Source organism: Harpia harpyja, chromosome 12 (assembly GCF_026419915.1).
Source record: "Harpia harpyja isolate bHarHar1 chromosome 12, bHarHar1 primary haplotype, whole genome shotgun sequence".
NCBI lineage: Eukaryota > Metazoa > Chordata > Aves > Accipitriformes > Accipitridae > Harpia > Harpia harpyja.
This window is the reverse complement of record NC_068951.1, coordinates 25,149,623-25,163,559: the sequence shown is the minus strand read 5'-3', so window position 1 is coordinate 25,163,559 and position 13,937 is coordinate 25,149,623. Positions and strand designations below refer to the sequence as shown.

General features: G+C 39.5%; 1 protein-coding gene across 12 annotated transcripts in view; it reads left to right on the top strand.

The window, feature by feature from the left end:
- DOCK10 (dedicator of cytokinesis 10) overlaps window positions 1-13,937 on the top strand; it is a 162,749-nt gene that overhangs the window by 126,804 nt on the left and 22,008 nt on the right. For 10 of the 12 annotated variants that reach the window (XM_052803633.1, XM_052803635.1, XM_052803624.1 and 7 more), the window contains exons 30-43: window positions 1,329-1,425; window positions 2,732-2,776; window positions 3,265-3,440; window positions 3,573-3,689; window positions 4,719-4,830; window positions 5,551-5,672; window positions 5,758-5,872; window positions 6,040-6,106; window positions 6,862-6,909; window positions 7,578-7,679; window positions 9,908-10,032; window positions 10,712-10,824; window positions 11,558-11,695; window positions 13,294-13,476. In XM_052803633.1, the coding sequence (XP_052659593.1) occupies window positions 1,329-1,425; window positions 2,732-2,776; window positions 3,265-3,440; window positions 3,573-3,689; window positions 4,719-4,830; window positions 5,551-5,672; window positions 5,758-5,872; window positions 6,040-6,106; window positions 6,862-6,909; window positions 7,578-7,679; window positions 9,908-10,032; window positions 10,712-10,824; window positions 11,558-11,695; window positions 13,294-13,476 (1,560 nt within the window). The remainder of the gene's footprint in view (window positions 1-1,328; window positions 1,426-2,731; window positions 2,777-3,264; window positions 3,441-3,572; window positions 3,690-4,718; window positions 4,831-5,550; window positions 5,673-5,757; window positions 5,873-6,039; window positions 6,107-6,861; window positions 6,910-7,577; window positions 7,680-9,907; window positions 10,033-10,711; window positions 10,825-11,557; window positions 11,696-13,293; window positions 13,477-13,937) is intronic. The other 2 variants (XM_052803629.1, XM_052803627.1) reach the window with 2 other exon arrangements.

Here is a 13,937-nt window from a genome sequence, read left to right as displayed (position 1 = left end):
TTTAACAGTGTATATTGCTGCCTGAATAAATATTTTGTGGGTATATATATCAGTCTATAACATTGCAGTTTTAATTTATTGTAATTGTGAATGAAGCATCGTAATTTCTGTTCCACAGAAATATCCCTTGCAGTATTCCGTACATTGACATTTAAACATCGTTTTGAGAAATATTTATTCAAAAGTTGAAATACCTCATTAGAATTCAGTTCTTTGTTGTGTTCCCTCAAAATGTCACAGTTGTTCTTGGGAAACACGTCAGGTGCTTCGTTTCTTTATTTGCCATTAGACTCTGAATTGCATGTCCAGCTGTATTCCTGATGAGGTACTACAGTGTAATAAAACTTCTCAGGGAAAAATTCCCCACCATCCACTACTCAGTAGACTCTGAAAAGTGCATGTTCCAGGTATCCTAGCCTGACAGTGGCAGCAAAAATGCTACTATTTAATTTTAGGGGCTGACAGACAAGCAACAGGGCAAATAAAAGACCTTTACAGGTACTTTCTAGTGCTAGGGCAAATGTTTGACCTAGATTGATGCAGTGTCATACTGGTAGTCCTGAATGACTGCTTTCTGCCACTGAGAACAGTGAGCCAAGAAAATGGAAATAAAAATTTACTACTGGATGCCATGTATAATCTTTATGTCTCAGTGGCACATCATTATAGTGGGAATGATAAATTCTTGAGGTAGTAGCAAGGCTCCACAAAAGATCATGGACAGCTTCTTGGGAGGGAGTTATTAAGGAAATAATACCACAATTATATAATACCCAAATCCTTCGGAGCTGGAACTCACTGGCATCAATAGAGGAACTTTTCACCACTATCAATAAGTTTTGGATCTGGCCCATGTGGCTGAAACTTTGTATTTGGTCAACCAAAAAAAGAAGAAAAAAAAGAAAAAAAAAAAAGGCCGGGGGGGGGGGTGGGGGTGGGGAGAAGAAAGGCATGATAATTATGACGGTCCCAAATTTATGTGAACTGGAGAAAATACTTCACTATGATTATACGCTATGGTATGTACCATCAAAAGACCCAGTGTAGCTTTAAATATACCTTAAATATTTAGCTTGGATCAAGCTGATATTTATTAGTACATCTTCAATGAAAAATCATAGTTGAGGAATCCAAAAAGCTTGTTTGACAGTGACAAGTTCGTTTGACAACAGAGATGAAAACCAATTGTTTATTATTTGTGCAGCTTGGCATAACACGCTGTAAGGTTTCATTGTTGGGTGTGAGTACAAATTTTGAAGGTAGAGATAAATAGTAGTGCAGCTCTGTCTTACCATTTTCCCTGAGTCATTTCCTGTTGTGATTTTCAGACTTTACATCAGTTCAAATTCGACTTTCTCCAAGAAGTCTGTCACCATGAGCACTTTATCCCTCTGTGCCTGCCCATACGGTCTTCAAACATTCCTGGTAAGGTGCCACCCCAAAAGGGTTTCTGTACAACAGCGAATTATTGGAAGGTTCAGGGAGCAGATAGCCATTAACTCTCTGAAGTATCATGTCTGCACATCAGGCACAGAAGCCCCAGATGGCTTTTCAGGTGCGGTACTTAAACAGTGTGCTAAAAGTAAGATCATTTCAGTATGCCTGTAAATAAAGGCCACCCCTGACAGTCCAGTTAGGCAGTGGGAGGTGACTCTTTTGCTGGAAGTTTTGAGGTGAATGAACTGGACTATTTGTGAGGACTAATTACTAAAGCTGCAGTAGCCTTGGGAGGCGGTGAGCTAGGGAATGGGTTGAACAGGTACAGCGGGAAGGGGAAGAAGCTGAGGCAGTGATAAGGACATTGTGAAACTCTGCTATTTGGGAACAGGCTTTCCTGCTGCTGTTGGGAGTATGACTTGTCCGTGTGACAGCCCCTCCTTTGTGGAGAAGATCTGAACTGGACATGCAGCAGGAGTTTGGAAACATCCATCTCTCAGATAATAGGCCATTGGTACTTTTGCCTCCAGAGTGTCTCTAAGGACTGGCAGACAGGTCCCACGCAATAGCCCTTTTCTCCCAAGCGCATTTACTTTCTTGGCCTCTGGCAAGCTTGGACTTTACACGGTCAACACATACTGCGGTGTTTTACCTGGAGCAGTGGGGCAAGAGAGTCCCATTTCAGAATCTGTTAGTAATACCTCCTGAGCTGCTTCTCAAGGCAGGGGATACTGTGTGTAACCCCTGTTTTGCAGAGAAGCATGAACAGGTTTTGCCTATGCTCTACCACATGAGTGAAGCCACCCTGCCCGTGCCCCAAAGCCAGCAGCCTCCATGCATTCCATCTTGTGCATTGAAATCTGTTACTTCAAACCTAACTTTGTCGCCAATGCACAGTACTGGGTGCTTTTCCGATTGGTTTCAAAGGCGCTGGGATTTCAGCCCTGGGCACAATTCCCAGTTCTGACAGTTTTCTGTGGACTCTGGGGAGTTCACCTGGGATGTGGTCCTTTAAGTTGCTGACAGTGGAAGATATCTTCCAGTGGAAGGCAGAATCATCTCTCTATGCAGCATCTCTCAAACTAGGGGCCCTTGTCTCCTTTTTGCTTCAGTTTTCAGCACCAAAAAGTGAGTTCAGTTCTGACACTCATAGCTTTCTTTAACAGTAGAAGCTGTTTCAAATTTGAGTCAAATTTAAAAAAAAAATACAAACGAAATATATTATTTACACTTAATAAGTAAAAAATATGCATTATTTTTGCCTATTTTTGTTTTATGTTTATGAAAAATGAAGACCCTGTGACGCCTTCAGAGTCAACACAGGAATATCGAACATCAGGTATGAACAAAACGACTGCATAAGAAGTAAGCAGAATTGTGCATCGAGAGCTGTAAGATTTACTTTGCTGTCACTGAACTGTGGCAAACTTAGGCAAAAATTATTTACCATTTTCAAAAGTGGAATGAGTACGGATCTCTATGGTTTAGAACTCTTCTAGCTAGAATATGAGAACAACAGTTTGGTCTCTGTTCCTCAAAGAAGTGAATAGTCTTATTATGTGCAAAACATTTGAGAGTCTCGTATGGGAATGTGTATATAAATTGTCTATTATTAAATTGTAAAAACTGCATGATTTCAAGAAATAATAATATTAGATTAATTCATTCTAGCAAGTGAGGGAGCAAGAATGGGGCAGTCAGATCAGGAAATCAAGGTTTAACAGTGGATTAAGTCAATAAAAGTTATTGAAAATTTGGAAAATGGGGGGGGGGGGGTGTATGTAACCTATACATTAATTTAAGCATTCTTGTCCATTCTGTTCCAAGATATTCCAGAGTACACATTAACCAATGAATTTTGCCGTAAACATTTTCTAATTGGAGTCCTGCTGCGGGAGGTTGGTTTTGCCTTGCAAGAAGACCAGGATATTAGGCACTTAGCTTTGGCTGTGCTTAAAAACTTAATGGCAAAGCATTCATTTGATGATCGATACACAGAGCCGGTAAAGAAACTGTTTGTTTATTCTTTTTCATTTGCTTGTTCATACAGCAGCTAAACATATATGAAACTTCCTTAGCCACTAGTATATGTTAGTTAGTTTCTTCAGGATTATGTTGTATCTTTTATTTTTTAGGCAAAACAGGCACAAATAGCAAACTTGTACATGCCACTCTATGGAATGCTTTTGGACAATATGCCAAGGATTTACATGAAGGATATGTTCCTTTTCAATGTCAATACTTCCAATCAGGTAATTCATGTGATTTTTTTCAGAACATTGAAACAATCAAAATGAGGTCTGACCCAGTCAATCTGGTGGGAAGAGGTCCAAGTTTATGCTGGTCGCAAATTAGCTAACGAAATGCAGTTCTGAAAATGCTGATTTGTTTGCACCCACAGTGTTTAATTTGGAAGGTCTCAATTTGCAGAGCACCTGCAGGGCCCTGGGAGTCTGTACTGGCAGGGTACAGACTGTGGGTCTGGAAGAGACCCAGGACACTGGCTGTCCCAGGGCTGGAAACTCAAAGTTAGAGGTTTGCAGCCCCAGCCAGTCCGTCCAGTATGTCTGCCCTGGTGCCGCAGGCTGGGGGCTGAGGACCCTGTCCTCAGGCAGGTCCCTTGGCAGGTGGCTAGGAGACATTGTTGTAAAGAAAAGCTCCCATTGCCCACAGAATTTTTGCAGTATTACATCATGAACCCACAAGCAGTTTCACTGGTACAACAGAGGGACCATGTACTATATCAGGAGGCAGAGGGAGTGCGTACAAGGAGATGAAGGAGTCTCTGTACCTACAGAAATATTATAAAACAGCTTTACCACCACAGAAAATGTTTGTATATACTGCACATGTGGAGGAGCATGGTTGTTTATTTCTTAAAAGATTAGATGTGTTATAATCATAGTCCTGCTTTAAAAACTAGAAACACATTTCTGCAGGAGTGTTGTGTCTTTCAGTCCTTCCAGCAAATGAGCCTGTTTCATCTGATCACTGCTAACAGCAGTTAATGCTTCTTTCCCAATGCTGTGCTAGTGTTTAAGAAGCAAACACAGTTAGACTTGCTCTGTCCTTTAGAACTTCAATTATGAGAGGGTTTCATATTGCAGGTAGCTATTCAGCTTATTATGGCAAGCCTTGGATCTTTTAAGGCTGTCATGTCTAAAAAACTGAAAGTAAGTTTTCAAGCTCAGTGTCTAAGAACAGCCTATTGGGTGTGCTGTCATTATGAAAGTTGAGTGATATCATTTACTGGAATTTGTTCTGTTTCTTTCAAAATACAGGGATCTAGGGATGACTTGAGCACAGCCGGAGGATTTCAGAGCCAGGCAGCAATGAAACATGCAAACTCTGTGGACACGTCCTTTTCCAAAGATGTTCTGAACTCTATAGCAGGTATAAATGACAGATTGAACACGCACACAAGTAGATTTCTGTGTATCTCAATCCATCGTGCTTTCTGCTTAGTATTCATGGAGGATATCATTAACCCATTTCATACAATATTCAGGGAAACATGGTATACAATGTTTCTCTTCCCTTTGGGTGTTTTTGGATTGATTTTTATTTCTCTTGTGAAGCCGCTCTTCTTCCACTGCTTCACTTATGCTCCTGCTTTGGAATGATGCCAGTATTCAGGCTCTCACAAATCCCTGTGCCTGAGTTCATTCTTGTAGTTTCTGCCTGACTTAAGAATAGTTCCAAGGTTTCTCCTGACAACTCCTGAAGTCTCTTGGAGGCAAGTTTTGTTAGTTTTTCCAGGCTTAATGGAAGGGTAGAAACACAACTTACTTTGTTTACTTCCTCCAAACCCCATTTCAAAATTCAGGGAAGTGCATGGGCATCTTTCCACTGTTTTTTGTGTCTTTAGGTCAGGCCTTACAGAATGCAACAGGCTATTTTAACACCATGAATAACGGCAAACTGAATCATTTTACTTCAACTGGTTGCATGTTTTCAGTACTAAGCATATCCATCAATAGCTTTGCTACTGGAAGTTGAAAGCACTGGTGTCAATCCAGCATGTGACACATTTTAAGTTTTCCATATTTCTTGTTAGTTTTTGTATCCATAAATGTTTTAGTTTAGCATGTTTGCTATGACTTTCATTTACAGCCTTTTCATCAATAGCTATCTCTGCAGCAAACCATGCTGACTCCAGAGCTTCCTTAGCAAGTCTTGAATCTAACCCAAGTACCAATGAAAAAAACAGTGAGAGAACTGACACGTGTGAAAAGGTACATGTGCAAATGTTGAAAATGGTTACTAGAGGTGGAAACCTATCACTATACTTAACAAGACCCTTTGCTGCCAATTCAACAGATCATGAGACCTTTGTCTTTGATTGGATCAACTCTTCGTTTTGACAAGTTGGATCAAGCTGAAACTAGAAGCCTTCTTATGTGTTTTCTTCACATTATGAAAACCATTTCAGAAGGTAAGAAAATGTGCGCTCACTACCTAATTTACATTGTTGTAAAATATTGTGAATGATGAATCCAAATAAACATTAAATTAGAATAATTATCTGTGTATTTTACAGGCTTTAGGTCAAGTTTAATTCTCTGTAACAGATACATAATACATTTTAATATCTCCCTTTAGACGCACTGATTTCCTACTGGTTGCGAGCACCATTCTCAGAAATAACAGACTTTTTCAGCATTTTAGAGTAAGTTCACTTTGTGGTTCGTTGATTTGATGTTAAATTATGACGTTCTAAAGTGACTGCTGCAAGTAATTTCTCTTTGGGTTTGTCCACCTTGTGGAATAGGCTGAGATAGCTCTTGTATCTTAGATTATTTTGCTATAATCTTCCAAAATCATAATGAGACATTACTAATAAAATCCATATCCTCCAATATGTTGGTCATCTCCATGAACAGGGGGTATAATGCTTCAGGTGTTCCTCCTAAAAGAGATTTTCATTGTAGTTTCCCCATTTGGGGTTGAGATTCTATTATTCTCTTGAGAAAAGAAAAGTATTTAGCTCCCCAAAACTTCCAAAGCATGAGAAAAGCCATGTAATGTAGGATTACCTGCTTTTCACATCTCCAAGGTGGTTTGCTCAATCCAATCTATGCATGTCTGCAGAATCCATGCAGGTAACTGTTTTCAGAATTTCCTCACCGTCTTGTAAGTGAAGTGTAAGTTATTTAACTTCAGCTGGTGAAGAAGCAATGCTTTTGCAGCCAAGTCTTTGCTTTTGACTTTGCCTCCTCACCAAGCAGGAATCTTCAACCATGGAGAAAGGGAAAAAAAGTGTGGAAAGTGGTGCCACATCTTGTGCATCCTTAGGCTGGGAACTGCTGCATTCTATTCTGTTTGCTTACTAGGAGGTGCATACGCCACAGGCACTAAGATTCAGCATTTTTTCATAATTAGGAAGCCATTAATAGACATAAAATGTGTTGTTTTATCTTTCAGGGTTTGTCTGCAAAATTTCAGATATCTAGGAAAGCGCAATATTGTAAGGTAATTCTCATAGTTATAGACTGTATGTTACAGTATTTAAATATTGCTGCATTACATTAGTTTTAAATGAGGTTAACAATGTATCTATCAGTTTTCTCCTGAAAGCATCAGTCTGACATTCAGAAGCCAATGCATGCTTCATTTTTTTCTTTTATGCAATGTTACTGTGATGTTCTGGATATCTGAGTACATACCTGGTGTAAGAGATTAATTGTGTGTGATGATATGATAACCACTGTTGCATTTATAACCCAAAATACTGGGCCATTCTCAACCATGTTTCTGAGCATATGCCAATCAAAGGAACTTGAGCACTGTATTTTCCATCTATATAATGGAAAGAATAGTTTTAATGGGCATAGATAAATGTTCCACAGCATTAAAAATAAAATATCTTCTGTCTCTACCCACTCTCTGAAAAAGCATGAGTTCGTGTTCCAGCTGTGAAATGTGAAATGCACATTTTGTCTCAGTTGATGTTTCATTTTTAATTTAATGTTACCACTGTGAACTTGTCTATATGTCATACTGTGGAAAAACGAAAGGTCACCAGATGAACCAGTTCATGCTCTATGGCAGGTTTTATCAGGCTTGTATTTATTCTTCAGAGGCATGGCAAAATCAATGTCGTGTTCCATAACAGATTAACAGTTATTTTCTCTTAACAGGAAAATTGCTGCTGCTTTTAAGTTTGTTCAGGCCACCCAGAATAATGGAACCCTTAAAGGTTCAAACTCCTCTGGCCAGACATCGGGTCTGCTCTCACAATGGTAATGACATGTTGTATTATTAAATCCTATAAAACCATAATCTTTGTTGTCATCCTCCAGCACTTGTACACTGTCACAGTGTTGACCAAAAAGAGGTTGACACAACATGTAACACATTTCAGAGCCCCCAAAGCCGTAAACCATAAAACAATTGAGTCCCTTTAACTTCAACTTGACTTATAAACTGTTGTTCAAAATGTTATGTTCAGAAGAATCCTTAGTTACTGTCAGTATTGTTAAGTATTGCAGAAACAGTAGCTGTTGTTTTCAGCTCAGAGCCCTATCTGAAGGATAATCCACAGTTTTCCCCAACCTGAAGGAATTCATAGGTCTTCAACTTTATGCTTTCATGGAATCTTACTGCTTTAGGGGTAAATATCTATGGATGCACTTACAGTACCGGGGAATTAATTTCTCTCCAATAACGTGGGGTTGCAGAGAGGGAAGTATCTAGCAACACAAAGTCAAACTTAAGAGTAGGTTTGCTTGACACCCATCTTTTTACTTCCATGCTGCTAAGTGCAGCATAGTCCTATACTGTTATGTCCATGTTGCCAGTTAGAGAATCTTTCTTTCCTAGTCTTTTCCTCCATCTTCCTAGTCTAAACATTGCAAGATCTAATCATTTTCATGGACTGCATGATAATAAGCTGCAGGTGCAGCACATCTTTAATAATATTTTTGATCCTTTTAGGGGAAAGTGGGATCCTTTTCATGTTAATAAAGTAGAACTCTAGAGAGAAAGCAAACTTTAGACTCTGTGCAGCTTATGGTTGTATCTAATAGCATGGTGAGGAAGTCCACCTTCCTTATGAGCTTGGATCATTGACTTTTCTCATTTGCTTATAGCTAGAATACGCTCACCATTATAAGCATGTATCTTGGAACGGAATAAAGGGGAAAAAAGATGCTTTCCCTGCCGTACTCCTTTCTTTGTTCCTCTACTGTGCAGTTTTCAAGAAGCAGCACTGATTTCATTACCCCAGCTGGAACTGGCAAGAACCCCAGCCTTTAGGAGACTCTTGTTTGGTTGCGTGTTTGCAGATGAACCAATATCCAGAAAATAAAGTCACATTTCTGCTGTCTCCGGGGCCTTCACACTTTATGCCCTCACAGATCAGCATTTGTTGTCTAAATGGCTATTTGTTTGGCCTGTTGTAATACAGAGCATTTTTTGATGATGAGTTCAGAGTTGAAGTATTGCTGGTGAACAGCTCTAACTTGCACTTACTTATATTTATGTATTTCAGTTTGCTGAAATAGTCATATGAAACCAGACTTTCCACCCCCCCCCCCAAAAAAAACTCCACCAAAAAACCCCTTGAGATCAAATTTACAAATCCATTAGCTTGCCAGGATGTCCACCGACATCCTTCCACTACTGACCATTAATGGAAGACTTTATCACATTGATTGGCAAAAGTCTGGCCGTCAATTCCGTACATGTGTTGGGAACATTTTCTTTCTGTAAATCTGAAATGTTAATTTTCTAAATTATTTTTGTTAAAATAACCAACATAAAAGAGGGTTTAGCTAGGTGCAGGAAGTAATTCTGTCTTAGAATATTTTTAAATTATGCAAATTTAGGAAGCTACATTTTTTTAAAGAAATTAAATAAAAATATATTTTAATAAGTGACCTGAACTTTGAGAGATGTTAAATCTTGCTGAATTCTGTAGTGGTTACAAAATCAAAACGCTTTCAAAAATTATGATAAGCATTGGTACGTTAGTTGTAAGCTTCTCATTATAAATTAATGATGTATTTGTCAGCATCAAAGAAGGTTAAAAAAACACTCGTACGCACGCGCATATTTTTGCTGTCATTGTCAGGTTGTCATCATTTTTTTCCCCTCGTAGAAGCTGTATTAGTTCTTTCATAAGTAGGATGTATTTCTCTTGTATTCTGAGTTAACAGAACTCATCTCGGTTTCTCTTCACCCAAAGGCAGTTTTCTAAACATCAGCCAGCTATTTAAGCTGATGCTCTTTTTTCAGTGTTCAATGAGTGTTTTGTCTCCTGTGTACTCCAGAAATCACAGCACATCTGTTTGTTTTCTCCACCTCATTGACTTTCTTCTTCATCTTTGTTTCTCTGAAAAAATTTGCGTAAATTTGTTTAACTTAGCCTTTGAGAAGTGCTGCAGAAAATTCTGACATGGAAAAATTCTGTACAGGCATGCAAGTTTATTCTTTGTTTCTGTTTTTTAATGGTACCTTTCAATTTCAGGATGCATTCTACTTCTAGTCACGATGGCCACAAGCATCACAGGTCTCAAACGTTACCAATAATCCGTGGCAAAAATGCACTTTCTAACCCCAAACTCTTGCAGATGATAGACAGCAGCACTGCAAGTAAGTACAAAAAATCATTTACTTCCCTCTGGAATTCTATGGGGTTTGGATCAGGCTCTATACAATTAAATCTGTTCTCATGAGTGCCTGTGAAAGCCTGAAGAGAAGAGCCTAAACATAAACAGAGCTGCTGGCTCTGCTTTTTTTCCAGGATACTAAGAAATCTGAGCTTAAATTTGGTCAAACTTCATTTAGAAGCAAAATGAATTACAATAACCTGACATATTTAAATAGCCTCTAATGACAAGTTATTCCCCACTTCCCAGCATCTCTTGCATCCATGGTTACGCACCTTGCTGTACAAGCAGATGTACACTGGTTGAAATATTACATTTATTAGATCTAGCAATAAAAGTGACCTTTTCATGACAGAAGGTTCTTTAAATGATGAGATCGAAGTCATCTATCCCACTTTCCGATTAGGTTTCTCTCCTCCTTTGAGGATGAGCAGCAGCAATGAAAGAATATACTCTCATCAGTGGTGCAGCTGGTAAAAGTTGACTCAAATTTCCTCCCCTTTCATCTCCTGTGAGCAGTTTTCTTCAAAATACCCCTTCAGTAAATGTAAAGTTAGGACCCCATCTCTACTGTGCTGAGACTTAATGACCAGATTGCAGAATTACGTAATCTTTACTACACTCAGAAGATTGTTTGTTATCTTGCCTTTTATATGTTGCAGGCACCTCCAATGAAACGGACATTGTACAGTATGTAGACACAGAGGCAAACATTGCTACAGAAGTTTCCCTCACAATCCTTGACCTGTTGTGTCTTTACACTCTGAATCACCAGGTATGTTTTGCTGTTTCATTTTCTGCTTGAACTGGTGCCATGTAGGATACGTGGTGGAAGGAAGGCCTGGGGGAGCAGGCACACAGAAAACTTGAAATGCCTGAGACAGCAGGATAGGGAAACAAGACATGCCAGTCCTCACTGAAGGTATTTTATGAAGGAATTGACTCGTAATACCCAAGCTGAATAGAAGGATGTGGAAGAGCAGCATCCTATGCATCCAGGGCTATGTACAGCCCTGCTCTGCATGAAAGTGTTGTGCATCTACTAATACGTCACCTTATCTGAATCATGCTTATCCCATTAGATTTCAGACATTTTAGACAAATTATTTCCAAACTGCTTATCATCTATATGTCTTCAAGCCAGCAGGTGGATCCTCTACCTCTTTAAAAATTGCTCTACAAATATTGGCCCAGATGACTTGCTGAAGGTCTCCAACTACAATACAGCAGGCAGCTCCTTTTAGATTTAGTGTCTCCTTTCTGCCACCCTAGCCCTTAAATCTAGTGTGTACCATCTACAAGTAGGAGTACAGGCATAGGGAAGTGCTGTCCTGGAAAAACTGCAAGTAAAAAGAGTCTGCAGCAAGCTGGGAATGCCTCATCTACGGAGATTTTACATTGAAAAAAGCATCTCTGTAGGAACATTCTGATGTAACGTCCAGCAGATCCTTCTTCTGTTTATTCACTTTAATAACCAGAATGTCCTGTCTTGTCTGTGAACTTTTCAGAGGCAGCTCCAGCAATCCGATTGCCAGAATGCATTGATGAAGAAAGTCTTTGACACTCACATGCTCTTTTTGCAAATCAACCAGTCAGCAGCAGCTCTCAAGCACGTCTTTGCTGCCCTACGGCTGTTTGTAGGCAAGGTAACTATGTTTTTTTTCTGTTAGTCTGACCTATTATGTTACAGCAAGTGCAGCTTGAGGGCAGTTGGGCACTTTGAAAGAGTTCCGAACTTCACTGTATTAATGCTCATTCCTGAGAAAGATCTTCTGACTTATTGCTGATTAAAAGTGAGAAGTTCATAATATCTGAAAAATTAGTTGTGTTTCGGAAAATGAAAAATTTACTAAGAAAGTGAAACTTGTAAAGTAAATAGATAAGTAATGTCCAGGTCTGTGGTATCTGGCTATGTCATTGGCTTTCATGCTTTTACCCCCCATGGAAGAAAGCTTGAAACCCTAGAGGTCCATGGTCTTCATGGCAGACACCTGGGTTGCAGAATCCAGCGGTGAATGATTACAGCTGTCCCCAGAGGAGTTAGCAGGAGAGTACTCCCTACACTTCACCAAAAGTTCATCCAAACTAATAATTTTACAAATACCTTGTTTTCAACACAGAAGAGTTTTTGGACAAAAACATGCTTATGTGTCAAACTGTTTATTTGCTTGCATTGCACATATGTAAATGATCATGGGCAATTAGACACTTTGTGCCAACTGCGAAGGCTGCACAATTTCCAAGTCATAGACTCAGATGAGATCCTCTTAAAATGAACCAGAACGTAGCACACAGATAACAATTGCTATGGGGAAGTGAGAATAAGCAAGGCTGGCCTGATCTCCCAGATATTTCTATGAAATGCAACAGTGTAGATCAGTTTAAACCATGTGGCCTCCTTCTGGTTGTTAACTCAGAGGAAAGGAAGAGGAAATGATACTTCTCCCAGTAATGTAGCTTGAGGACATGGGGGAAATACAAAGTAAACCATCCACAGGCAGCTTTAAATTACATACCAGACAGTCAGGAACGGAAGAACTCTGTGCAGTGGGGAGGATGAATAAATATCCAGGATCATCCTTTTCCTTCATCCTGTAGCTCTCAGGATTGAATTCTCTCTTCATATTTCTGTGGGAACAGGGATCAGTCATGGTTTCTGCAGCAGAACCTCTCAGGTGGTACTTGAGATCGGTAGCCAATATGTACGTCTTTCACCTCTCTTCAGTCTGTCTTCTCTTATATTCACCCTGCTGATAAATAGTAGGTATGGTTTGGAGAGCCATCCTTCACTCTGTTGTCTCCTGCTGTTCAAACCCTTGACCACTGGAAGTTCACTGACTTTGCTACTCAAAGTATTTTCTTTCTCCTGAACAGCTTTTATAGTAGTGCAGAACCTGACACACACTTTTCCTGGTTAGCTATTCTGCATTCCTTGCAGATAGGCTGCTCTGCTTTTATGCTTGCTGTGTACCAGCTGCTGTCTGGACTTCCTGGAGGCCGGGTTGATTGTTGCATTGCATATGGTGTTTGTATGAAAACCTGTGTGCAGTTTTCACTTAATCTTAATTTGCACATGGGATTGTGTTCAGCCGATGGCTAATTTTTTCACTAAACCCTGCTGTGAATGAATATGGGAGAGTAAGTTGTTTTTACTGAAAGCTTAACAGAAAAAAGTATTGACTCAGAATAACTGTACCAAGGCCTGAGAGTAGTGCTAAACATATTCACATGTTTTTTTCAATAGTTCCCATCAGCATTTTTCCAAGGGCAAGCAGATCTCTGCGGTTCACTCTGCTATGAAATCCTGAAGTGTTGTAACCATAGGTCACGTTCAACTCAGACAGAGGCATCTGCTCTTCTTTATTTTTTCATGAGAAAGAACTTTGAATTTAACAAGCAGAAATCAATAGTCAGATCCCATCTACAGGTGAGTGAAGTGTGAGATCATCAGTATTTAGCTGATGTGTGCTGGTTTTTATCATTATTATTATTATTATTATTTTTATGCATTGTAGCAAAGCAATTCTTTTGGATTCCTCAGACAGGCAATTCTCTGTGTTCCTGCCAAGTCTGAAGGCATTGGGCTGGATTCTCTGCTGCTCTTGGGCTGCTCGGCTCTGTTCCAGGGAGAGGCAACAGCTGTGAATGTAGCTGCATAGCCAATAAATAGCCAGATAAATGGCTATTCTTGATTCACGTGCATTGCTTACAGCAGTGAGAACATAGCTGATGAAGGAACTAAACAGAAGCTGATAGTATAGTAACAGAAATGTGAAGTCCAGTAACAATGCACTTACAACTGCAAAATGTGAGCAGTTACAAACATCGGAAAGATTACTCACAGTCCTTGTGTTCATATACGTTATCTTCTTAACACAGGTATAAAAG